The sequence below is a fragment of the Solea senegalensis genome, unplaced genomic scaffold (assembly GCF_019176455.1).
Source record: "Solea senegalensis isolate Sse05_10M unplaced genomic scaffold, IFAPA_SoseM_1 scf7180000015632, whole genome shotgun sequence".
Classification (NCBI taxonomy): Eukaryota; Metazoa; Chordata; class Actinopteri; order Pleuronectiformes; family Soleidae; genus Solea; species Solea senegalensis.
This window is the reverse complement of record NW_025321393.1, coordinates 20485-46146: the sequence shown is the minus strand read 5'-3', so window position 1 is coordinate 46146 and position 25662 is coordinate 20485. Positions and strand designations below refer to the sequence as shown.

The 25662-nt window shown below is 40.8% G+C and overlaps 1 protein-coding gene across 1 annotated transcript; it reads left to right on the top strand.

The window, feature by feature from the left end:
* Positions 1 to 25662, top strand: LOC122762408 (F-actin-uncapping protein LRRC16A-like). Its single transcript, XM_044017589.1, has 34 exons — positions 1 to 24; positions 129 to 250; positions 760 to 857; positions 1603 to 1673; positions 1911 to 1984; positions 4422 to 4497; positions 4827 to 4915; positions 5008 to 5102; positions 5357 to 5443; positions 5550 to 5653; positions 5726 to 5803; positions 6073 to 6149; positions 6319 to 6423; positions 6940 to 7009; positions 7096 to 7177; positions 7268 to 7367; positions 7464 to 7518; positions 7628 to 7800; positions 8159 to 8227; positions 8310 to 8403; positions 8471 to 8698; positions 8812 to 8934; positions 9004 to 9179; positions 18914 to 19001; positions 19085 to 19252; positions 19346 to 19412; positions 19603 to 19853; positions 19939 to 20057; positions 20157 to 20637; positions 20826 to 20868; positions 21127 to 21267; positions 21384 to 21515; positions 24071 to 24232; positions 24593 to 25662. The coding sequence occupies exons 1-34, from the start codon at positions 1 to 3 to the stop codon at positions 24700 to 24702; spliced, it is 4032 nt and encodes a 1343-aa protein (XP_043873524.1). The 3' UTR covers positions 24703 to 25662.

Below are 25662 nucleotides of genomic sequence, written 5' to 3'. Positions count from 1 at the left end.
ATGTTACGACTTCTGATTACAACTGTAACGCACTTAAGATATTAGCTAATATGAGCTCATTTCAGCGTGTGTGTGTGTGTGTGTGTGTGTGTGTGTGTGTGTGTGTGTGTGTGTGTGTGTGTGTGTAGCTGGTGCTGGAGCACGAGCGCGGTCCATGGAGTCTCCGGCTGAGCTCGGTGGAGGAAGTGGACGAGGTCATCGCTCACATCGGCTGCTGTCTGCACCGCATCTGCCCGACAGGTTCACCTGTGTAGGTGTCACACAGTTACCATAGTTACCATAGTTACCACGGTTACCACGGTTACCACTCACACTCCCAAGATGGAGGCATGGGACGTTTTTTATCGTGATCATCATGACAAGTTGTGTCACTTTGACCTGGATACGTTTAAAATATGAGAATTATTTTGTTAGATTTATGTCACAAACGTCTCTGTTTCTGTCTCACTCTTTCTCTCTGTCTCACTCACTCTCTGTCTCTCTCTCTGTCTCACTCTCTCTCTCTCTCTCTCTGTCTCTACTCTTCTGTCCCTGTCTCTGTTCTTACTTTTCTCTCTCTGTTTCTGTCTCACTCTTCTCTCTCTGTCTCACTCTACTCTCTTGTCTCTCCTGTGTCTCTTCTCTCCTCTCTCTGTCTCACCTACTCTCTATTGTCTCTCCCTGCCCCTCTCTCTCTCTCTGTCTCACCCACTCTCTCTCTCTCTCTGTCTCACTCACTCTGTCTCTGTCTCTCTCTGTCTCTGTCTCTCTGTAAGGAAGAAAGGTGATGAGGAAGTTAAGTCTGAAGCCTCCAGAGCGGACGACCGCCCTCCAGACGATGTGGGACGATCATGGCTCGACGGACGTGGGACCCTGCGGTAAATAAACCTGAAAATATTGACATGATTTTCACTCAGAGACGGAGAGAAAGATCTCTATGTCACATGTCCACGTCTTTATCTCACTGTGAGACAGACTTTTCCAACAGGAAACTGAAGTTTGTAAACCACTCACTCTCCCACCCACCCACACACACACACACACACACACACACACACACATACACTCACTCTCTACCATAAATGTACCTATAATGCACGCACATCTCACACACACACACGCACAACACAGACACACACACCACGCACACTCTTCACACACACTTACCCCTTCACACACACTCACACACAAACGACTTCACCATTACCACGCATGCACGCACGCATGCACGCACGCACACACCCACGCACACACTCTTTTCACCTGCTACCAAACGCACTCACACGCATCGAATGTTTTCAGACACACACTCAGTGTGTGAGAGTGAGTGGTTTACAGACTTCAGTTTCCTGTTGGAAACGTCCGTCTCGCAGTGAGATAAAGACGTGGTCATGTGACGTAGATATCGTAGACTCAATAATAATATTAGTTGTATTATTGTATTAGTCCGTCTCGCAGTGAGATAAAGACGTGGTCATGTGACGTAGATATCGTAGACTCAATAATAATATTAGTTGTATTATTGTATTAGTCCGTCTCTCCACTGAATGTAACTGACTTTGTGTCAATAATCCTAAAAAAACTGAACTATCCCTTTAAACAAAAGTGACTCTTTGTCTTCAGGAGGCTTCTCTCATCAGTACTGGTGTGTGTGTGATCACCTGGGTCTGCCCTACAGAGAGGAAGTCCAGTGGGTCAGTTCTACTTCCTGTTTTCTATCTTCTCCTCTTCCTCGTCTTCTGCGTCTGTCTTTAATCACTCTGACGTCTCATGTGTCCGTCCACTGCTCATCTGTTTTCTGTTTCCCCGTCTTCTCTCCACTCGTTCGCTCTGTGCCGCACTTGAACGCACCGTTGTTAAAGCTGTAAGCCCCATCCCTGTCCCCTGCCCTCATGTCTTCTGCCCCACCTGTTGTCTTCTTCATGTCCCAGGACGTGGACACCATCTATCTCACTCAGGACACCAGAGAGCTCAACCTGCAGGACTTCATTCACCTGGAGAACAGGTATGAACACAACACTGTATGATTTATTGTTTTGATATAAAACAGCTGACAAGTGGTGTCTGGTTTTTACTGTTTTAACTATTTTTTTAATCTGGTGTTATCTGTTTTAACTGTTTTATTATGTTTTTAACTGTTTTTTTATCTGGTTTTATCTGTTTTAACTGTTTTATTATGTTTTTAACTGTTTTTTTATCTGGTTTTAACTGTTTTATTATGTTTTTAACTGTTTTTTTAATCTGGTTTTAACTGTTTTAACTGTTTTATTATGTTTTTAACTGTTTTTTTATCTGGTTTTATCTGTTTTCTACTATTATTATGTTTTTAACTGTTTTTTTATCTGGTTTTAACTGTTTTAATCTGGTTTTAACTGTTTTAACTGTTTTATTATGTTTTTAACTGTTTTTTTATCTGGTTTTATCTGTTTTAACTGTTTTATTATGTTTTTAACTGTTTTTATCTGGTTTTATCTGTTTTTAATGTTTTTATTATGGTTTTATTTTTTATCTTTTAACTGTCTTTTATTATGTTTTTAACTGTTTTTTTATCTGGTTTTATCTGTTTTAACTGTTTTATTATGTTTTTTTAACCGTTTTTTATCTGGTTTTATCTGTTTTAACTGTATTTTATTATGTTTTTAACTGTTTTTATCTGGTGTTATCTGTTTTAACTGTTTTATTATGTTTTTAACTGTTTTTTATCTGGTTATCTTTAACTGTTTTTATGTTTTTAACTATTTTTATCTGGTTTTAACTAACTGTTTTTTTTATCTGGTTTTAACTGTTTTTTTGTTTTTAACTGTTTTTTATCTGGTTTTATCTATTTTAACTGTTTTATTATGTTTTTAACTGTTTTTATCTGGTTTTATGTTTTTATCTGGTTTTACTGTTTTATTATGTTTTTAACTGTTTTTTATCTGGTTTTATCTGTTTTAACTGTTTTTATTGGTTTTAACTGTATGTTTTTAACTGTTTTTTTATCTGGTTTAACTGTTATATTAACTGTTTTTTAATCTGTTTTTTTGTTATATTATATTTTTAACTGTTTTTTTCTGGTTTTATCTGTTTGAACTGTTTTTTATGTTTTTAACTGTTTTTTATCTGGTGTTATCTTTTAACTGTTTTATTATGTTTTTACCTGTTTTTTTATCTGGTTTTAACTGTTTTAACTTTTTTATTATGTTTTTAACTGTTTTTTTATCTGGTGTTATCTGTTTTAACTGTTTTATTATGTTTTTAACAGTTTTTTCATCTGGTTTTAACTGTTTTAACTGTTTTATTATGTTTTTAACTGTTTTTTATCTGGTTTTATCTGTTTTAACTGTTTTATTATGTTTTTAACCGTTTTTATCTTGTTATCTGTTTTAACTGTTTTATTATGTTTTTACCTGTTTTTTATCTGGTTTTAACTGTTTTTAACTTTTTATTATGTTTTAACTGTTTTTTATCTGGTGTTATCTTTTTAACTGTTTTATTATGTTTTTAACTGCTTTTTCATCTGGTTTTAACTGTTTTAACTGTTTTTTATTATGTTTTTAACTGTTTTTTCTGGTTTTATCTGTTTTATTATGTTTTTAACTGTTTTTATCTGGTTTTAACTGTTTTATTATGTTTTTAACTGTTTTTTTTATCTGGTTTTATCTGTTTTAACTGTTTTATTATATTTTAACTGTTTTTTTATCTGGTTTTATCTGTTTTAACTGTTTTATTATGTTTTTAACTGTTTTTTTATCTGGTTTTAACTGTTATATTATGTGTTTAACTGTTTTTTTTATCTGTTTTAGCTGTTATATTATATTTTTAACTGTTTTTTTTTATCTGGTTTTATCTGTTTTAACTGTTTTATTTTGTGGTTTTATTTGTTTTACCTGTTTTATAATATTTTTAACTGTTTTTTTATCTGATTTTATCTGTTTGAACTGTTTTATTATGTTTTTAACTGTTTTTTTATCTGGTTGTATCTGTTTTAACTGTTTTATTATGTTTTTACCTGTTTTTTTTATCTGGTTTTAACTGTTTTAACTTTTTTATTATTTTTTTAACTGTTTTTTATCTGTTATCTGTTTTAACTGTTTTATTATGTTTTTAACTGTTTTTTCATCTGGTTTTAACTGTTTTAACTGTTTTATTATGTTTTTAACTGTTTTTTTATCTGGTGTTATCTGTTTTAACTGTTTTATTATGTTTTTAACTGTTTTTATCTGGTTTTATCTGTTTTAACTGTTTTATTATGTTTTAACTGTTTTATCTATGTTATCTGTTTTAACTGTTTTATTATGTTTTAACTGTTTTTTTATCTGATTTTATCTGTTTTAACTTTTTTATTATGTTTTTAACTGTTTTTTTTATCTGGTGTTATCTGTTTTAACTGTTTTATTATGTTTTTAACTGTTTTTTTATCTGGTTTTATCTGTTTTCTATGCTATTATCTGTCCTGGCAGGGATTTAGTGGCCATCATCGCAGCCCTGGAGTTAAACCAGTGGTTCACCAAACTGTCCACCAAAGACTACAAACTGGTAACTAACAACCACACCCAGTTTATACATTACGACCAATGTACTGTGTATATATAGATATACATACATATATATATGTATATATATATATGTATATATATATATATATATATATACATAGCATAGCATATATATATATATATATATAACTGACGACCATCAAAGCAGAGATTACTCTAGCCAGGATAATCAGTGTTTTTCCTACAAAATGGTCAGTGACGCCACTTTCATAAAATTATAAAATATCTGCACATGGTGTCAGTCCACGGGTGTGTGTGTGTGTGTGTCGCGTGTGTGTGTGTGCGTGTGTGCGTGCGTGTGTGTGTCAGTCCACAGATGTGTGTGAGCAGATCCTCAGGGTTCTGGCTCGGTCTAGTCGACTGGAGGAGCTGGTTCTGGACAACACTGGACTCAAAAGGTCAGAAAGAATCCAGACTTTATTTGTTTCTGTTGGTTTTACTTTGTTTGTTTGTTTGTTTGTTGACTTTTTTTTTACAATTTCACCATCAGTGACTTTGCTCAGAAATTGGCCGTTGCTCTGTCACAAAACCCCGCCTCCACGCTGCACACACTCAATCTGAGCAACAACTCACTGGAGGACAAAGGTCAACACACACACACACACACACACACTCAAAATAATCCACTATACTATAATCATCATCACCATCACTCATAATCATTTCCTGTATATAAATAAAATCCAGGTTTTCTGACACTTGTGCGCCCTCTGCTGGCCGTGTCGTTGGGTCTTTCTGTTTCTAGTCATCAGTGAACTTCAGTCAACTTTTTTACGAGACGACTAAAACTCCGCCTTCGTCATGATGACTGAGGTCTGATTGGCTGTTCCTCTGTGCAGGTGCAGCTGCTCTCAGCGCTCAACTTTCTAAACTGCCCATGGGTCTGAAACACCTGAACCTGAGCAAGACGTCCATGTCCCCTAAAGGTGAAGATGCAGGAAAAACATGTCATAATTGTTTATTTTCCAGATGAATATATTGTTGTTGTTGTTGTTGCTGTTGTTGCTGCTGTTGTTGCTGCTGCTGCTGCAGGCGTGAACCTCCTGTGTCAGTCTCTGTGTGCTAACCCGGCCGTCGCCTCCACCCTCACTCACCTGGACTTGTCGGGAAACTCGCTGCGAGGCGACGACCTGCAGGTAAACGACTGCGCCGTCTCACAGCGACTTCACCTCCGCTCGTTTACAGCTGCTTTTGTCTTGTTTACTCAGAACCTGCACAACTTCCTGAGTGTCCCCAACAGTCTGGAGACACTGGACCTGTCCAACAGTGACTGTTCACTGGAGCCGGTAAACAAACACAAACATGAGTGTAGCTTGGATGTTAAAATAATTACTTTTACACTTTCATACAAAATAATGAAGGTCAACGTTCCTACCTACCTTCCTACTTACCTAACTAACTAACCTACTTGAGGGTTGTTGATGGTCATTCCTTCAAAGTAAATAAATAAATCAGTCTCAGATCATTAAGAGCTTAAAAGAAGAAAAGAATCTTAAAATGTATTCTAAAATAAACAGGAAGTGATTTTGTGTGTGTGTGTGTGTGTTCACTGCAGGTGTGCGCGTCTCTGCTTCGAGGATCTTTGAAGCGTCTGTCCGTCCTCAACATGTCAAAGTGTGTCTTCTCTAACAGGTGAGAGTCCTGACTTCCCCACTCTCGGATCTGATGTCTGAAATCCGATTAATCATGTTCTGTTTTCACGTTGTTTCTTACGTTTGTGTGAAGACGACAGACATAAAGCGTCGTACAGTTGATCGCAGACTGTGTTGACATGAACGCGTCTCTGCTCACACTCACACAGGAAGTGCAAAGAAATCCCCGCCTCCTTTAAGCAGTTCTTCAGCTGCGCTCAGGCCCTGAGCTCCGTCAGTCTGTCGGGGACCAGACTTCCTCTGGAGGCGCTCAAGTAAGAAAAGATTTCATCTTTTCACTCATTTACAAAAATACGACCTGATAGTTTTCCACCAAACTATAGAAAGAAAAAGAAGATTAAAGTCCAGATCCAGATCCTGATCCTGATCCTGGAGGTTTTCATGCCTCTGTTTGTTGATGATGTCCTGATTTCAGGGTTCATCCATTCATCTGAAGACGATATCTCAAGAACGTCTCGAGATAGTTGCTTCCAATTTGGTACAAATCTTCACATGCACTCAGAGATGGCCTGACTTGAATTTGGTGTTCATAGGTTAAAGTTCAAGGTCAATGTGACCTCACAAACTTGTTTAGTGGTTTAGATTTGGTTTACAAAAGTCAGGTTGGCGTCACAAACATTTATGTTTAAAGAAAACAAGCACATGTTCTGTGGACAAGCAGAAAAATCCATGAGGTGGTAAATATTTTTCAAATGTCTGCGTTCATTTTTTATTGCTCAGGTTCAAATAAACAACAACACATTTTCCTTTAGACGTTCTTTACTTTGCAGGTCCTTGTTGTTGGGACTCGGCTGCAACCCCAACCTCAGTGAAGTGTCTCTGGATCTCAGCTGCTGCGAGGTAAAAACACACAGATCACAATTTACACTCCATGTATCCAGAGCAGATGTGGCGTCATGGAGTTTGTTTGTTTGTTTGTTCTGAAGCTACGTTCGGCTGGATCTCAGATCCTGGAAGGCTGCATCGCTGAGATTCCCAACATCTCCAGTTTGGACATTTCTGACAACGGTGGGGAGGACACTGTTTGATTTTCATTAAAACCTTTACGATGATACAGTTCTGAATAAATGTCTTTTTTCTCCCCCATCTGTGGCTCAGGTCTGGACATGGATCTGACCACTCTGCTGGTCTGGCTGTCCAAGAACCGCTCCATCAGACACCTGTCGCTGGGCAAGAACTTCAACAACATCAAGTCCAAGTGGGTGAAAAGTCTTCTTTTCACAAACTGTTGATAAAGTTTTTTGATTCGTTTCCAAGGATTTTTTTTATAGTCGTTGTCCACGTGTCCCTCCAGAAACGTGGCCTCAGTCCTGGACAACCTGGTTCACATGATTCAAGAGGAGGAATCAGTGAGTGAAACATCAAAAACTAGTCCAACTTCATTTCCCTTCATTCCAACCAAGTGTTTGTATTTTTATGAGCAGGATTCTTCCAAAAAATCTCACTCTTCCTCTGCAGCCACTGACGTCGCTGTCTTTGGCTGACTCCAAGCTAAAGGCTGACCTCTCCATCGTCCTCAACGCTGTGGGCAGCAACACGTCTCTGACCAGAGTGGACATCAGTGGAAACGGCATGGGAGACATGGGCGCCAAGATGCTCGCCAAAGCTCTACAGATCAACACCAAACTCAGGTGAGAAGCAGGAAACTGAAGTTTGTGAACCGCTCACTCTCCCACACCAAAGTCCATAGAGAAAATCAGTGATTTTAGCTTGCAGGGTCACAGGAGCTGCTGGTCTACTGCTGCCTCGTGTGGTCACTTTTTGTCACTGTAGTGAATCCTAATGTTGGATTTCAAAAGCCAAACTCATAAAATAAGACATTTGAACTTAGTGATGGAGGCAGCAGTGGATCAACAACTCCTGTGTGCTTTTCTCTATGGACTTTGGTGTGGGAGAGTGAGTGTTTTACAAACTGTCTCACAGTGAGATAAAGACGTGATCGTGTTCTTAATCAGAATCACATGTATTTCCTCCTCTGTGTCTCTGTAGGACAATAGTATGGGACAGAAACAACATCAGTCCTCAGGGTCTTCAGGATGTCGCTGCTGCTCTGGAGAAGTGAGTTAAAAAAAACATCTTATGTTTCAAACCAGATCTTCTGCCTTTAAAGGTGGTAAAAGAAAAATGCTCTGTTCATCAGGAACTACACCATTCGCTTCATGCCAGTTCCCATCGTGGACGCCGCTCAGGCACTGAAGGCAAACCCGGAGAAGACAGAGGACGCTTTATTAAAGGTGACTCTACTCACACACATCAGTGTCTTGTCTGTGTGTTGACACACATGGACTTTGTGTCTTTCAGATGGAGCAGTATCTGCTGAGGAACCATGAGACTCGTAAGTACCTGCAGGAGCAGGCGTACAGGCTGCAGCAGGGAATCGTCACCACCACCACACAGCAGATGATGGACATGATGTGCGTGAAGGTGCAGGATCACCTGAACTCCCTGAGGTTCACTGAGACCAGCACAGTCCAGGATGACATGAAGGCGGCCGAGAACCTCATGAAGGACGCCAGGAACTCCAAGACGGTGAGAGGACACAAGCCTCAGGAGACATTTTAGAGACCATCATTTCAAAGTCCAATCTGAGGTCCAAAGTTTCTCTCTCTCCCTCTTTCTCTTTACCTCACTCGTCCCTGTAGCTCCTCCCTAACCTGTACCACCCAAGGAGTGGGGGGGGCAGGGGGACATGTGTGGGAGCGATCCAGGACAAACTGGAGTCCATGGCGGGTGAAGTGGCGAGCGTGATGGACGAACAGCTGCAGGTACAGAGCTGTGGAAATGACTCTCACTTGTAGTCAGACCTTGTATTGACTCCTCCGCCTCCTCCACAGACAATGTTGGTGTCCATGGTGGACGCCGCCGAGGGTCTGTGTCCTCACGTGATGACGAGGAGCGGCCTTCGTCAGGAGCTGATGAAAGCCGGGGCGGGGAGGATGACCATTCCTCGCAGCTTCGTCACCACAACTCTGCTGGAGCAGTCCGGCGTTGACATTATCAACAAGATCAGGTCTGTGTGGCCTGTGTTTGTTATTGTAGCCATTTTCCACTTCCTTTACTGGGACGTCCCCCGTGATCTAGAAGGTAAATTAGATTATTCTAGACTTCCTACCTCCTGCCATCTGGACATACTCAGAAAAGCCCTGGACTTACCTAGTTAACCTGGATGCCCCTGACCTAGTTAACCTGGATGTCCCCTGACCTAGTTAACCTGGATGTCCCCTGACCTAGTTAGCCTGGATGTCCCCAACCTAGTTAACCTGGATGTTTCCTGACCTAGTTAACCTGGATGTGTCCCAACCCTGGTTAACCTGGATGTCTCTGACCTAGTTAACCTGGGTGTTCCCTGACCCTAGTTAACCTGGATGTTCCCTGACCTAGTTAACACTGGATGTCCCAACCTGGTTAACCTGGATGTCCCTGACCTGGATTAGCCTGGATGTCCCAACCCTGTAGTTAATCTGGATGTCCCTGACCTAGTTAACTGGATTGCCCTGAGCCTGGCTGGCCTGGATGTGCAACCTGGATTAACCTGGATGTCTCTGAGCCTGATTAACCTAGGTGTTCCTGACCTGGTTAACCTGGATGTTCCTTGACCCTATGGATTAACCTGGATGCCCCAACCTAGTTAACCTGGATGTCCCCTGACCTAGTTAACCTGGATGTCCCCAACCTATTTCCAGCCTGGATTTCCCAGCCTGGATTGGCCTGGATGGCTTCCCCAACCCTGGATTCAATCTGGATGTCCCTGACCTAGTTAACCTGGATGTCCCCACTTTGTTAACCTGGATGTCCCCTGACCTAGATTTTGTTTTATTTTTTTTTATTTATATTTTAAAATGTCTTTTACAAGAGAGACCGGGCCAAGATGGACAGCAGAACACAATTACACAATACAACACAATACAAAATACAAGTTCGATATTAAGTGCAGTAGTAAAACATCAAAATGAGGATCAAAGTCAAAGGAATAAAGTCATTCAATTCATTCAATTCAAAATAAAATAAAAAATAAGATTATTGACTAAAAACAATTTCACAATTTCCGATGGAGTCCGACTTCAAACTTATGACAACAGCCTTAAATTTGTTCAGCGTTAGCTTGAGCTGCTTCTGCAGCTTATTCCATGAAGACGGCGCAAAAAACTTAAAAGCTGTTTTACCCAGCTCTGTACAAGCTTGAGGAACAGTCATAATTTTGAATTTTTGTTTTATTAATCCCCTTAGGGAAAATAGTCCTCTGCATTTGACCCATGCTAGAATTAGGAGCAGTGGGCTGCCACACTGAGTAACGCCCGGGGAGCATTGGGGGTTGGGTACAGGCCACAGGCTGCATATAAGCACCATGTCCTGAGACCTTACCGCATGGGGGACACATTTTCGGGACATATACAATGACAAATAACAAGGGAGTTTACATAAAATCGCCTTATAGATAAAAACATACCAATGACTAAGTCATCGCATAAAAAGAGAAGGCCAGTTTACTCTTGAGTACAGCGTACAGTGATGAGTTAAGGCTCTGCTGTTTGTAATGAACCTCAAGGCTCCATGATATACAGTGTCCAACATATGTAGACAGTGAGCTGATGCATTAATGTACAACAGATCACCATAATCAAAAACCGGCAAAAAGGTAGCTTCGACTAGTCGTCGTAGCCTCAAGAGAAAAACATGATCGTAAAAACCTAACTTTAGTTTCAGTTTTTTACCAGGTTTTGTATGTGAGTTTTAAAAGAGATGTGGTCATCAATCATAAATCCCAGGTATTTGTAAATAGACACAACCTCAATTGCATTACCTTGGGAAGTTAAAATATTCTGACAATCTTTTTGGAGTTTGAGAATACCATAAGTTTGGTTTTATCAGCATTGTGAACAAGCTTCAGCTGACAAAGCTGAGCCTGCACTTGATCAAAAGCACTTTGTACGCAAAAGCCTTATTGAGCGAAGATGCACAACAATAAATAACACTGTCATCTGCATAGTAATGGAAAGCTGCATTTGGGACATTCTTTTTTTTTTTTTTAAACTTTATTTTTCATTCAACAAAACAAGAACAAAACACAAATACAGGGGGAAGACACTACTATCTTGCATAAAGGTGCCATTTTGTACATAACTCTGTTTTAATCCGTAGGCTATAGGTCATTTGTTCCATTGATCGAATTTCTTCTACAATGTCTAGACAGTGGCTCAGTCCAGGTGGTTCAGTTTTCAGCCAACTTCTTGGAATGGCTTTCCGCAAGGGATAGGTTCTTGTACAGATACACATCGTCTTTAGCTATTACCCCATCTGGTATCAGTCCCAGGTACATATATCTGGGGTCATCAGGAATATTATATCCAAAAATTTCCTCCATGATCCTCAGAACCCTGTCCCAAAATGTTCGTATTTTCATACAGGACCAGAATATATGAGAGTGATTGGCATTCAATTGCCCACATGGTCTCCAACAGAATTGTTGTCGACCCAATTGTTTATGTTTAATTTGTGGCATAATAAAAAAACGTGTTTTTCCAACCAAACGCCCTCCATTTCTTAGAACTTGTGGATGTGTGTTGGGTCTTGTAAATGGACTGCCAATTACTCTCAGACAACTCAATGGAAAATTCTTTTTCCCATTTCCCTTTTACATACATTGTATTCCTTCCTTGTTGCTTCATTAAACCTCTATACAGTTTAGAGACTATTTTTGATGGAGTTTGCTTATACGCACCTGTCAACACCTTAATCACATCGTTCCCTTCCAATGAGAAGTCTTTCTTAATTTCTGTCTCATAAAAGTGTCTTAATTTAAGAAATCTGTAAAAATCTCTGTTGTCCAATCCAAACTCATTTTTAAGTTGACCTCACGATTTAAAATGTTGCTTATCTATGAGTGTACATATAGCTGTTATTCCTTTGTCTCTCCACTTTTTAAAGGTTTTGTCTATTACACCTGGTCTGAACCTGGAGGTGTGAGTTTACATTCACCTGTTAACTTGTATTTTTTAACAACATCATGTCATATTCCGAACGTTCCTCTCATAATTGAGTTTTCAACCTTAAGATCCATATGATCTTTTTCACCTAACACTGACTGTGGGGGGGCCCGACCCAGGTTCATCTCAATGTCCTTCCATCTGGCTTGATAACACGAAGAGCACCAATAGATAACATATCTTAACTTTGCAGAATAGTAATAATCTCTGAGACTTGGCAATGCCAATCCTCCATTTTCTTTGTCGAGTTGAGGGGTCTTGAATGGTATCCTAGGCTTGGCACCCGCCCAGATGAACCTGGATATTAGCTTGTCCCATGCTGAGAATTGTGAATCTGGTACTTTAACTGGGAGAGATAAAAAAAAAGGTACAACAACCTGGGTAAAAGATTCATCTTGATCACCTCAATTCTTGAGCTGAAATCCATCACTAACAATAACCACTTTGCTACATCTTTTTGAATTTTAGCGTCAATTAGGCTGTAATTTGTCTCGTAAATTCTGTCATATTCCTGAGTTATTATCACTCCTAGGTATTTTATTGACTTAGAATTCCAATTTAAATTATATCTCTCCCTGATTTCTTTATTTGGCTTGTAACTAAAGAATAAAATCTGAGTTTTTTACATATTCAATTTGTAACCCGACATCAATCCACCTTCTTCCATTATCTTTAATAATGTGTTAAACGTTGTGTTTGGGTCTTGAAGAAAGGTAATTATATCGTCAGCAAATAATCCTATTTTGTGTTCATCTCCTGCTATTGTGATTCCTGCGAAGAGGGCAGGACTAGCACAACAACCTTGTTGTGTCCCTCTGTACAGTTTAAGTGCCTGTCAGGTGCCCGTTAATTTTAACTCTGACTGATGGGTTAGTATACAATGCCTTTATGGAATTTATGAATTTATTATTGAATCCCATCCTTTCCAGTACTTTATACAAAAAAGCTCAGCTGACCCTATCAAATGCTTTTTCAGAATCTAAGCTGGTCAGTGCAGCGCTTGTAAGGTGTTTATTGACATGTTCTATAATATGAAGTATGTGCCTGATGTTGTCCTGTGTTTGCCGTCCCTTTACAAAACCTGTCTGGTCCTCGTGTATCAGGTCAGGCAAAAACGTTCTAGTCTTTCAGTGATAATGGATGTGAACAGTTTATAATCAACGTTTAGAACAGATATTGGGCGATATGACTCACAGTATTCTTTATTTTTCCCCTCTTTCGGAATGACAGATATCACAGCGTCCCTCCAGGAAGGAGGGGCTATCGCCTTCTCAAGCGTCCAATTAAATGAATCTAATAGTATCGGGGAAAGGACTTTTTTGTACCATTCATTTGGATAGCTGTCACTTCCAGGGCTCTTATTAGTCGCCAGTCTACCTATGGCTTTATGCAATTCGTCTTTTGTTATAGGGGCAGTCAAATATCCATTTTGCTCTAAGCCTATCGAGGGGAGGTCCAGTAAGATCAGGAATTGCTTAATTTTCTCCTCGTCAACCTTCTCAGGCTGTGAATACAAGGTCTCATAGTAGTTTTTAAAGATTCTATGGATTTCATCTGGGTCATATTTCAATGTATTTGTTGAGGGGCCCCTAATCTTATCAATTGAATTAGTTATTTGTTGCATCCTAAGGTGCCATGCCAATATTCGTGCGGCCCTTGGGCCTGATTCATAGAAAGTTTGCTTTACGGATCTCAGTTTATTTTCTATTTCATTGTTAATTAAGTTCTCAATTTGTTTCCTTTTTTCTTTAATCTGGTTCCCTATTATATCTTTATTGACATTTTTGGGTTGTTGTCTCTCTAGGTTTTTGATCATATTTTGATCTCCAGATTTTCCTTAGGTGAGCTGTCCGTGATATTAGCTTCCCTCTCATAACTGCTTTGATTGTGTCCCAAAGAATAGTTGGGTCGACTTGGTCATCCATTATCATTTATACATTCACCAATTTCTTTTTCAGTTTCTTTCACTGTGGATTTATTATTCAAAATTCCTATATTCAGTCTCCATAGTGTATTCCTTGGCTTGCTGTTTAAATGTATGCTAAGGTAAACCATGCTGTGATATATCTGCCGTTCCAATTGTGCACTCTTGTACCCTGTGTCTATCAATGCTATTCATCAAGAAAAAGTCTAGCCTAGAGTGTGTGGCTGAATAGTGGGTGAATTCCCTATCGCTTGTATGTATACTTCTCCAGACATCAAACAAGCCTACCTCTCTCATCAGGATTTTTAGATCTTTTGATTTTGAGGATCCAAGTCTGCTTGTGCTTGTCGTGTCTAGTCGATGGTTCAAAATTGTGTTCCAATCTCCTGAACAGACAAGGATTCCCTCACTCTCCGAAATAATCAAGTTGAATAGTTTCTCAAAAAAGGATCTGTCCCAGGAGCATAGACGTTCACAAATGTGACCAAAACACTTTCAATCCTGCCCTTGATTATTATATATCTACCTTCATCATCTCTTTTTTCTCCAAGCAGCTCAAAGTGTTAAAGAGTAGATATCATTATTACAACCCCTCTCCTCCTACTATTTTTACATGAACTATAATATGTGTTGGTGTACCCAAACTTTCTTAGCTTTTTATGTTCCGGTTTTGACATGTGTGTCTCTTGTAAAAATACCACTTGGGACTTATCTTAGCTAATTTTTGCTAGCACCCTACTCCTCTTAGCCAGGTTACTCAAGCCATTAACATTCAGAGAAGCAATTTTCAAATTCTGTGACATCACTTAAACATAGAAAAATGTGAATTACTTTTTAGTAGTGTAAACCCCTGATAACACAAACAATAACAAAGACGGAACAATTTCAACTGAACACTGTAAAAAACAGACCTCCAAACTAGGAGGAGAAAACTCCTCACCAAGACCCAGTTGGTGGGTCGAGGGTAGATCACACAGTTTATCATTTATTTCTTGTCTGAGATGACTGAATTCTTGTCGCCTCGTAGGTCAGTTTTGAGGTCATTAATTGCCTGAGTTTTTCTGCTTTGCAGGCTCTTTATCGTCGACTTTTTGGCTTCTAAGTGATCTTCCCCAATCCATCTATCTTTCTTTTCAACCAAAACTGAATTAAAAGTAAACTTGGGTTTAAATTGTCTGGGAGAGCGATCTCACGTGCGTCCGACTACTCCATGCGTCAGCCCGGAAGCCGCATTTGGGACATTTTGTCCAAGGTTATTAATATACATATAAGTAAATAAAAGCGGTCCCAGAACTCAACCCTGGGGAACTCCCTTACGCACTGTAAGCATCCCAGAAGTAAATCCATCAAACTGCATAGCCTGAGATATGTCAGTGAGGTAGTTGACAAACAGTATGATCAGAGAAAACAATATTAATAAGTTGCTGTAAATGTGATGGTCCACAGTATCAAATTCGGAGCCCTGATTGATATACAGATAATATTTGATGAGTATGGACATAAACTTTAACCTGCTCACGAACCAGGGATTCCAGCACTTGATAACACTGAGAGGTTTGAGAGTGGTCTGTAATTATTTAAAATATTTGGAACCAGACGGAGGAAATTCACTGCATTATATGAACATAGGGATAAGTGCACAGGCATAATACATTTCAATTTGAGTGGGACAGAGAGTGTATCCCTGTGTGTACAATCTAGAGGAGGAATCAGTACATAGTCTGCCTCACATGCTGAGCAAGGCCCAATATCCACATAGTCAATGAAAGTCATCAGGCAAAGAAAGGTAAAGATTTGCTTCATTTTCACTGTATGCAACTTGAGCTCCGAATATTAGCCCTCAGGACTGCAGGTAGTTAGCCTCAGCTCACTCAGGGCATCCAGCAGGTCGCAAGCATTAGCTCACTAAGGGCCTCCAGCAGGTAGCAGCTCACTCAGGGCCTCTAGCAGGTAGCTAGCTCACTCCTCCAGCAGGTAGCAGCTCACTCAGGGCCTCTAGCAGGTAGCTAGCGTTAGCTCACTCAGGGCCCCCAGCAGGTAGCTAGCATTAGCTCACTCAGGGCCTCTAGCAGGTAGGTAGCATTAGCTCACTCAGGGCCTCCAGCAGGTAGCAGCCAGACAAACAGAGACTAACATGCTGCCATCTTGGATTCCAAAAGACTTGTGAGTTAACCTGGATGTCCTCCGACCTAGTTAACCTGGATTTCCCCTGACCTAGTTAACCTGGATGTCCCTTGACCTAGTTAACCTGGATGTCTAGGTACTTGACTTTGACCTGGATTTACTTGGACATACCCTGACCTGTTTAACTTGGATGTACCCCTGCACTCTTGATTTATTCAATTCAATTCAATTCAATTTTATTTGTATAGCGCCAAATCATAACATACATTATCTCAAGGCACTGTACATAGACAACATCAAAGAGAGCAGAGAACCCCAACAGTTCACACAATGAGCAAGCACTAGGCATCAGTGGAGAGAAAAAACTCCCTCTTAACAGGAAGAAATCTCTGACAGAACCAGGCTCAGAGATGTGCGGTCATCTGCCTCGACCGGTTGGGGTGAAAGGAAAAATGGGGGACAGTGGAGAGGTGGGGGACAGAAAATGGGGGGAGAGAAAGGACAAGAGGGAGATGAGGGAGAGACAGAAGAGAGAGAGGGAGACCAGCAGCAGATACACAACAACTGTATCAGGTTACAAGTTTATACAGTTACTGATATCGACTTTTTAATTACAAAATAATAATAATGGTGACGATGAGCGTAGCCTCGAAAACTGGATCTTGATCCTTCAACCTGCATGATGAGAATACAGAGAGAGAGAGAGGGAAGGAAGGAAAGACACAAACTAGGGAGAGAAAGAGACAAGGTTAATGACATATAAAAAGTCATAATCAAATGCTGAGTGTGAGAGAGTGAATGTGTGTGTACCACAGGAAAATCCCCCAGCAGTTTAGTTCTATAGCAGCATAACTAAGAGATGGTTTAGGTTTCCCTGAACCAGCTCTAACTATAAGCTTTATCAAAAAGGAAAGTTTTCAGTTTAACTTTAAATACAGAGAGAGTGTCCGCCTCCCGAACTATCATTGGAAGCTGGTTCCACAGGAGAGGAGGAGCCTGGTAGCTAAAGGCTCTGCCTCCCATTCTACTCTTACAGACTCTGGGAACCACAAGTAAACCTGTATTTTGTGACCTAAGTGGTCTATTAGGATGATAGGGTAAGACTAGGTCTTTCAGGTATGAAGGGGCCTGACCATTAAGTGCTTTGTACGTGAGGAGGAGGATTTTAAATTGAATTCTAAACTGTATGGGGAGCCAGTGTAGAGAAGCTAACACTGGAGTTATATGGTCTCTCTTTCTAGTTCCTGTCAGAACTCGTGCTGCAGCATTTTGAATTAACTGAAGGATTCTAACAGACTTGTTAGAACATCCTGCTAATAAGGAGTTACAGTAATCTAATCTAGATGTAACAAAAGCATGAACTGGTTTTTCAGCATCCTGTAAAGACAGAATGTTTCTAATTTTCATAATGTTCCGCAGGTGGAAGAAGGCTGTTCTGGAAATGAGTTTTATGTGTGAATCAAAAGACATTTCCTGGTCAAAAGTAACTCCAAGGTTCCTCACAGTGGAACTGGAAGCCAGGGTGATGTCATCTAAAGTGACAATGTGATCAGAAAGTTTTTCTCTGAGGTGTTTAGGGCCAAGTATAAAAGTTTAAAAGTAGAAAGTTACAGGTCATCCAGGACTTAATGTCTCTGAGACATTCCTGGAGTTGAACAACCTGATTTATTTAATCCGGCCTCATCAATAAATATAGCTGTGTGTCATCTGCATAACAATGAAAATGTATGTTATGCTTTCTAATAATGTTCCCTAGAGGAAGCATATATAAGGTAAAAAGTATAGGCCCAAGCACTGAGCCTTGTGGAACTCCACAATTAACTTCTGTTTGTAGTGAGGCTTTATCATTAACGTGAACAAACTGGAATCTATCAGATAAGTATGATTTAAACCAGCAGAGGGCAGCACCTGTGATACCAAGAGTCTGCTCCAATCTCTGCAGTAGAATATCATGAACAATGGTGTCAAATGCAGCACTAAGATCTAACAGGACAAGTAAAGAAACTAGACCATTATCTGACGCCAAGAGAAGATCATTACTAACTTTAACTATTTATCCGGCTGTACCTGGATTTACCCTGACATGAGGCAGCCAGACATACCCAGATTTACCTGGATGTACTTGGACATAAGTCTAAAGAAACCTGACATACGTAGATGTACCTGTACCTGGTTAACCCCAAATGACCTGGATTTACCCTGACATAATGTGCACAGACTTACTTGGATGTACCCCAGAATTACCTTGACTTACTCCAGGATGTATTTGGATGTAATCGGACATACTTGGACTAACCTGGACTTACCCTGACTTGGTTTACCTGGATGAACCATTGATGAGCAGCAGCAGCAGATCGTTCCTGATCTTCTCCTGGATGTCTGAGGTCTATTTGTTTCCCATGACAAAATCAGCTCTGCTGGTTCTAGAGGGACAAATATTCTTGATTCTTTGGCAGGACCAAAAATCAGGTTTGGACGACCTGATCTTCAGCATGATGGCCCTGGTTCTTTTGTTCCCACGAGAATTATTCTGCTATTTAACTGCAGCTGATGGCCAGATGTCGTCATGTGCTGCCGTAACAGACTGATTCTCACTGCACAGACTCAGTAGAGATGGTGTTGACAAAACCTTTGTAACTTGAAGATGAGTCTTAAAGACATTTTTAGCTTTGTTTATTTGTGTGTTCTTGTTGTTGTGTCTTTGCACCACAGTGAAGTGAAGCTCAGCATGGCGTCTTGTCTGTCGGATCGCATCGTAGACGAGATCCTGGAGTCTCTGTCCAGGTCGCAGCACACTCTGGTCAGTTTGTCCTCTCTTTTCCATCAGTCTGTATTTTTGTTTGTCCTCCTGTCCACTCATCTGTCCTCTTTCTGTCTTCCAAGGCTGACCACCTGATCAGGAAGGATCAGCCTCTGGTGCACCGTGAGCTTCCAATGGAGACGGAGGTCCTGGATGAGACGGTTCTACAGCGGGAGAACCATGACCTGGAGCGGAAACCGGGCCACAACCAGGAGCAGAAACATGACCTGGAGGACATAGACACCTGTATGGTAGGACAGGAGGACCGGAGGACAGGATTAGGAGCTACGAGCTCTACAGTGTGGTAGCTTAAAATACTGAAAACATTTACTTGTGCTGTTTAGATGACTCCTAAATCCAAGAGGAAGAGTATTCTGGTGAGGATGCTCCGCCCCGTCTCTGTGGCGTTTGGTGAGTGACACAGATCAACCGTACTAAGTCAACGATAAAGGACACATCTTTGGTCTGATCTTTGACTTTCTTCAGATTAGATTTGGTTTATATTCCAGAAAACAACATGTAAAAATGCCATGTTTTCAGAACCTTTGCGTTGGTCTTTCTTGGACTCTTGTTGGACCCAACTTTTCTTTCTTCATCACAGAGATGGAGTTCGACCTGGACAAAGCTCTGGAGGAAGTTCCAATCCACTTCGAGGATCCGCCTCCTCCTCCTCCCCCCCTCTCACCCATGTCAGCCTACTACGGCGACCTCCCGCCTCCACCAACTCCTGCCTCACCGGACACTAAGTCGGTTCTTGTTGGCGAGCTGCCGTCCGTAGAGCACAAGACGCTGGAGCATCGCACCAAACTGAGGCCAAAACCGAAGAAAAGAACAAAACCCAGCCGACCACCTGTGAGCGACATACACTTATTATCTTTGAGGATTGTGAATGATGTCGATGTCTCATCTCTCATAAATTTGTGGTCATGTTTTCCAGCGGAACGCATCCGTGGCTGTGTCACCACACGAGGCGGAGCAGCAGAACACCGCCATAGGAAAGCTGGACGAGGGCCTGGAAGACTTTTTCACCAAGAAAGTCATCAAACTCAGCTTCAGGTGAGAGTCGAGTTGTGTTTGTCATTCTCCAAATCTGGTTGATTAGAACTAAACTTCAGTGTGTCATCAGCATAGAGACATAACATCTGCTTTCTTCAGACTTCCCTCCATCAAAGGTCCATCCACAAACACCCAGGAACCATCGGATAAGAAACGTGAGTCCAGAAAGAGCGGCTTCTTCAACCTCATCAAATCCCGGACGTCTCGCTCTGAGAAGAGTCACGGCGCCGCCTCCATCACTCCACCCACCGCGTCCCCGTCCAACACTGCGTCCGTTAGCCCTGTGACTGAGGAAGCGCCGCCCACACTGCCCGTGAAAACCACAACGACCATGCCGGAGCCTTTTCAGGAGCTCCACAAGGCAGAGTCCTCCAACCACACTGACGCAGAGACGGAGGTGTGTCCAGCCGCCACCGCCACCGAGGAGAAGGAGGAGGACGTGGAAAAGGAAAACCCGGAGAAGGAGAAAGTGGAGAACAAGGAACATCCTCACATACCTCGGCATATTGGAATCCCTGTGATGGGAATGGATCTGCTGGCTGAGATGAAGGCCAGACAAGAGAAGATGGCCGTTAAGAAGGTGGGCGGAGTCTGTGCGTCAACAGCTGTGATGCTATTTAACACATTCACACAGCTAGTGCGGCTAACGCTAAGCTGAATACAGTCAAAATAAAATGCGATAAACGGCTTGAATCCATCATTAGTGAACATATTCAGTGCCTTCTTGCGTTGCTTAGCAACATGTTCACGTTAAATCTCTGTTTTCAGTCTGAGACATCGTCTTCACAGGACAAAGTGGACGAGGACAAAGGTGAGTGTCCGTAACTGTGAACAAGAGGCGGGACAAAACAGTGTCTCAAATCTTTTAGTTAAAAAATGACAGAATCTTTTCCTCATGTCTCCTCATGTGTCCTTATGTCTTCTAATGTGTCCTCATGTCTTCTAATGTGTCCTTATGTCTCGTCATGTGTCCTCATGTCTTCTAATGTGTCCTCATGTATCGTCATGTCTCCCCATGTGTCCTCATGTCTTCTTATGTGTCCTCATGTCTTCTAATGTGTCCCCGCAGACGAGGACGGGTCCAGACCGGAGCCGACACCTAGGTCCAAACCACCGGCTGTCGTCCCGAGACAGCCTCTGTGTCCGGCCACCAAAATCCCTCTGACCTCTGACCCCACTATTCCGAGACCAAGCTCCTCCTACAGTCTTGGTGCATAATGACAGGATTTAAAAAAATATTCATTATTCACTGTTTTTTCATTATTTTTCAAAATTTTATTTCATTTTTTTATTAATTTGTACACATTTTTGGTTTGTTTTTTACAGAAGATGCTGAGGCTCCTGTCGTCAGCACTGCTGCAAAAGTTCCACTTCCCGCCCCTCGCCTGAAGAGGGCGCCATCAGAGCAGGAGCAAGAGGACAACAGCAGCAACAGTGTCCCTGTGTCTCTGGTGGACGGTCAGTGTAACCTTCATAAAATACAGATTATATACTATTTACATTTTAAATAACTACTTATTTCATATAAAAAGACAGAAAGTAGAAAAGATTCACATTTAAGAAGCTGAAAAATGACAGAAAGTAGAAAAGATTCACATTTATGAGGCTGAAAAATGACAGAAAGTAGAAAATATTCACATTTAAGAAGCTGAAAAATGTGAGAAGGTAGAAAATATTCACCTTTAAGAAGCTTAAAATGACAGAAACTAAAAAATATTCACATTTAAGAAACTGAAAAATGACAAAGTAGAAAATATTTACATTTAAGAAGCTGAAAAATGACAGAAAGTAGAAAATATTCACATTTAAGAAGCTGAAAAATGACAGAAAGTAGAAAATATTCACATTTAAGAAGCTGAAAAATGACAGAAAGTAGAAAATATTCACATTTAAGAAGCTGAAAAATGACAGAAGAGTAGAAAATATTCACTTTAAGAGCTGAAAAATGACAGAAAGTAGACATTATTCACATTTAGAAACTGAAAATGACAGAAAGTAGAAAATATTCACATTTAAAGCTGAAAAATGACAGAAAGTAGAAAATATTCACATTTAAGAGGCTGAAAATGAGAGAAAAGTAGAAAATATTCACATTTAAGAAGCTGAAAAATGACAGAAAGTAAAACATTCACATTTAAGAAGCTGAAAATGACAGAAAGTAGAAAATATTCACGTTTAAGAGGCTGAAAAATGACAGAAAGTAGAAAATATTCACATTTAAGAAGCTGAAAATGACAGAAAGTAGAAAATATTCACATTTAAGAGGCTGAAAAATGACAGAAAGTAGAAAATATTCACATATTCACATTTAGAAGCTGAAAAATGACAGAAGTAGAAAATATTCACATTTAAGAAGCTGAAAAATGACAGAAAGTAGAAAATATTCACATTTAAGAAGCTGAAAATGACAGAAAGTAGAAAATATTCACATTTAAGAAACTGAAAATGACGGAAAGTTGATTTAATAAGTGATTGAAGGCTGAACAGCTGCATGAGAGCAGAGACAGTTTGTGGCGTTTTAACGTCTGAAATAAAACACAAGTGTGTTTAATGAGACGTTGAGTCGCTCACACGTGTGCGGGGGTTTCAGTGTAATTAACGTGACGTTTTCTTCTGTGTAATCAAAGAGACAAAGAAGACGAGAGGACACAGTGAGACAAACAACATCCATAATGTCTCTGTATATTTATCTAAATGTTACAGAAATCACAAAATCCAAATCAGACATGTTAAAGGTGCAGTATGTAACTGCTGTTGTTATCTCACTTTACTTCCACAATGTTTTGTCTGTCTTCACATAAGACAAATCACTTCCTGTGTGCAGCGTGGGAATGTTACATGTGTGTAATACACTTTATTTCTCTCTGGACTTTGGTGTGGGAGAGTGAGTGGTTTACAAACTTCAGTTTCCTGTTGGAAAAGTGTGTCTCACAGTGAGATAAAGACGTGAACATGTTCTTAAAGGGGACATATTATGCAAAATCAACTTTTTAACCATTTCAATACTTATATTTGGGACTCTGGAGGCCCTACCAGTCGCCAAAGTGTGGAAAAAGAATACTCAGTCATGTTTTCGTGGTCCCCCTTAGTGTAAGTATAGGCCATAAACACCGTGAATGTTACCGCTCCACCTTAGCTCCACCTTAGCTCCACCTTAGCTCCACCTTGTCCCTGCGAGAGTGCAGGCGAGGGAGGAAGAGCGCTATTATGTCAACGCGGAGGGACAAGTGTGCTGTTGGTGGCTGCACAGTGGAGCACAGTGGAGCACAGAGGATTTTATATATGAAGCTAATGTGTCGGATAAAGTCAGCAAACGTGTGTTCGTGTGTTCGCACCACTTCACATCAGTATTTAGTCAGCGACGTACAAACACACACATTGTTAAGAAAAGGTCACATAGAGGTCATAACTGACCATTCTGACACGTCCTAATTAAACATATTTGTTCAGTACGTCCTCCATGACCGGAGCACAGACTCAGTCTGATACAGTCACATACAAAGGTCAGCGGTGGATCAGTGGTGCTGTCCCTAAGTGTTTTTAACTGATTTACAGTTGGACAGTGTTCGGCTCCATCCTTATGTAGGACGTCTCTTCCTGTGACGCACGCTGCCATGTTGATATTGTCAGAGAACTAGTGGAGGGAGGGGGAGAGGAATGAGGGGAGGGAACAGGAGCTGAGCGAGTGAGCGCTGTAAAGAGGACAAATCAGAAACCCCCTGGAAGAAGTGGGTGTGTGTTTGCCTGTGTCTCATTTGCATATAAAGGGACCATGCACAAAACCGAGCGTTCTGAAAGGGGCGGGTTTAGCAGGGTTATTGAACTACTATGATTCTTCATCCTTATGGTATTTTGACCAAAGCATGTCACTGACATGTTCATTAGGACACCAGGGAACTATTTTAATGGGGGAAATAGGGTATAATATGTCTCCTTTAAAGACATCATCGATGTCTTTAAAGGCTGGTTCTCAGCAGCAGGGGGCGCTGACAATTTAACGTTTGTGTCTTCAGAGGAATGTCCTGCCGAAGACGTCGGGGATACGTTTCAATTGCCCGCCACTGAGAAAGAGTATGGTGGCGTCAGCAGACAGTGGTCGTCTCTGAGGAGTTCAGCCACTCCTCCTGCTGCCAGAGAGGGCGACAGAGAGCGAGCCAAGTCTCTTCCTGCTTACGGTGACTGTACACACGATGAACACATGATGAGCATATGATGAACACATTACATGTCATTTAGCAGACGCTTTTATCCAAAGCGACTTACAATGGAATTGAGTACAATCAGCCAGGGGTGGAGACTGAGCCACTTCACCCTGATCAATCAACACATGATGAACACATGATAAACTGATGATGAACACATGATGAACACATGATAAACTGATGATGAACACATGATAAACACATGATAAACTGATGATGAGCACATGATAAACACATGATGAACACAAGATAAACTGATGATGAACACATGATGAACACACGATGAACACATGATGAACACATGATAAACTGATGATGAACTTCTCTCTGTAGCGACGCCGCCGTCGTTCACCGACTCTGACCTGAGTTCGGCCGAGGACGAGATTCAAACTCCAGCCGCTGACAAATCAGAGGACGAGTGTGGAGACGACGTCCCCTCATGAGATGTCCCCAGTCCTTACATCGCATCAGAGACACTGAGAGACAAAGCTGCGATTTAGAGTGACCGTGACCACAGATGGGCGTTACCGTGGTAACCAGCTGTTACTCGTCGTGTCCAAAGCGGCGACGTTTGGAGTTTTTTGTATTTTTATGTAATTAATTGGTGAAAAACAGCAGCATGCGGTTCACTTCATCACCACTAGTGGTCGCAGTTGAGCACACATGGCGAGTGATCACGTCCGTCGTAGCTGCTGAGAAATGACGTGAAACCTGTTTTAAGTGACTTAAAGCTGCAGTACGTACCTGAAAACAAGACGTTTGTGTGTATGCAGCAGCAGAGCAGGGGTGGGCGGAGCCAAACTTTTTCAGTCAAACTTCGTCTGTCGCAAACCTGAAAAAAACAAAACAAAAAAACAAACAAATCACTTCCTGTGTGCAGTGTGGGGGAATGTCACCAGGTGACAGGGCGCGTGAAAACACGATTAAATGTCGTTTATGTAAATGACGCCTTATTATAAAAAATCATGGAGAACAAAAGTGCATCAACGTACTCAAGTGAGTGAACATCGGCCGATGAATCCAATAATTATAACGATCGCGTTAGCATCGGCTAATGCTATGTTCCCAGACAGAATATTCTTCGGCCAACATGAGGTCAATGTGGTGGGGAAAAAATGAGTGGGAGGAGCCAAACTGCTGCACTTCCTGTGTGTGTGTGTGTGTGTATACAGCACAAACATTAGCTTTAAATGGGTTAAATCACAGTTAAATTGGGTTTATATATATTTTATTATGTTTATTGTTGGTGATGGATTTTTTTTTCATTTTATTGGGAAAATACTTGTGAAAATTCTTTTTAGAGAAAACAAATGTTTGTTATTGTTTATATGTGGGCGGAACTACACACCTGCAAATATCTGTGTGTTTATGTATATATCAATAAATACACTCTTAAGAACAGA

Excerpts from the sequence above, each read along its gene's own strand:
- LOC122762408 (XM_044017589.1), top strand. The coding sequence starts at position 1 with ATGTTACGACTTCTGATTACAACT. Across the intron at positions 1,985-4,421 it reads TTCATTCACCTGGAGAACAG|GGATTTAGTGGCCATCATCG; the intron begins GTATGAACACAA and ends CTGTCCTGGCAG. Across the intron at positions 21,516-24,070 it reads CCCTGTGTCTCTGGTGGACG|AGGAATGTCCTGCCGAAGAC; the intron begins GTCAGTGTAACC and ends TTGTGTCTTCAG.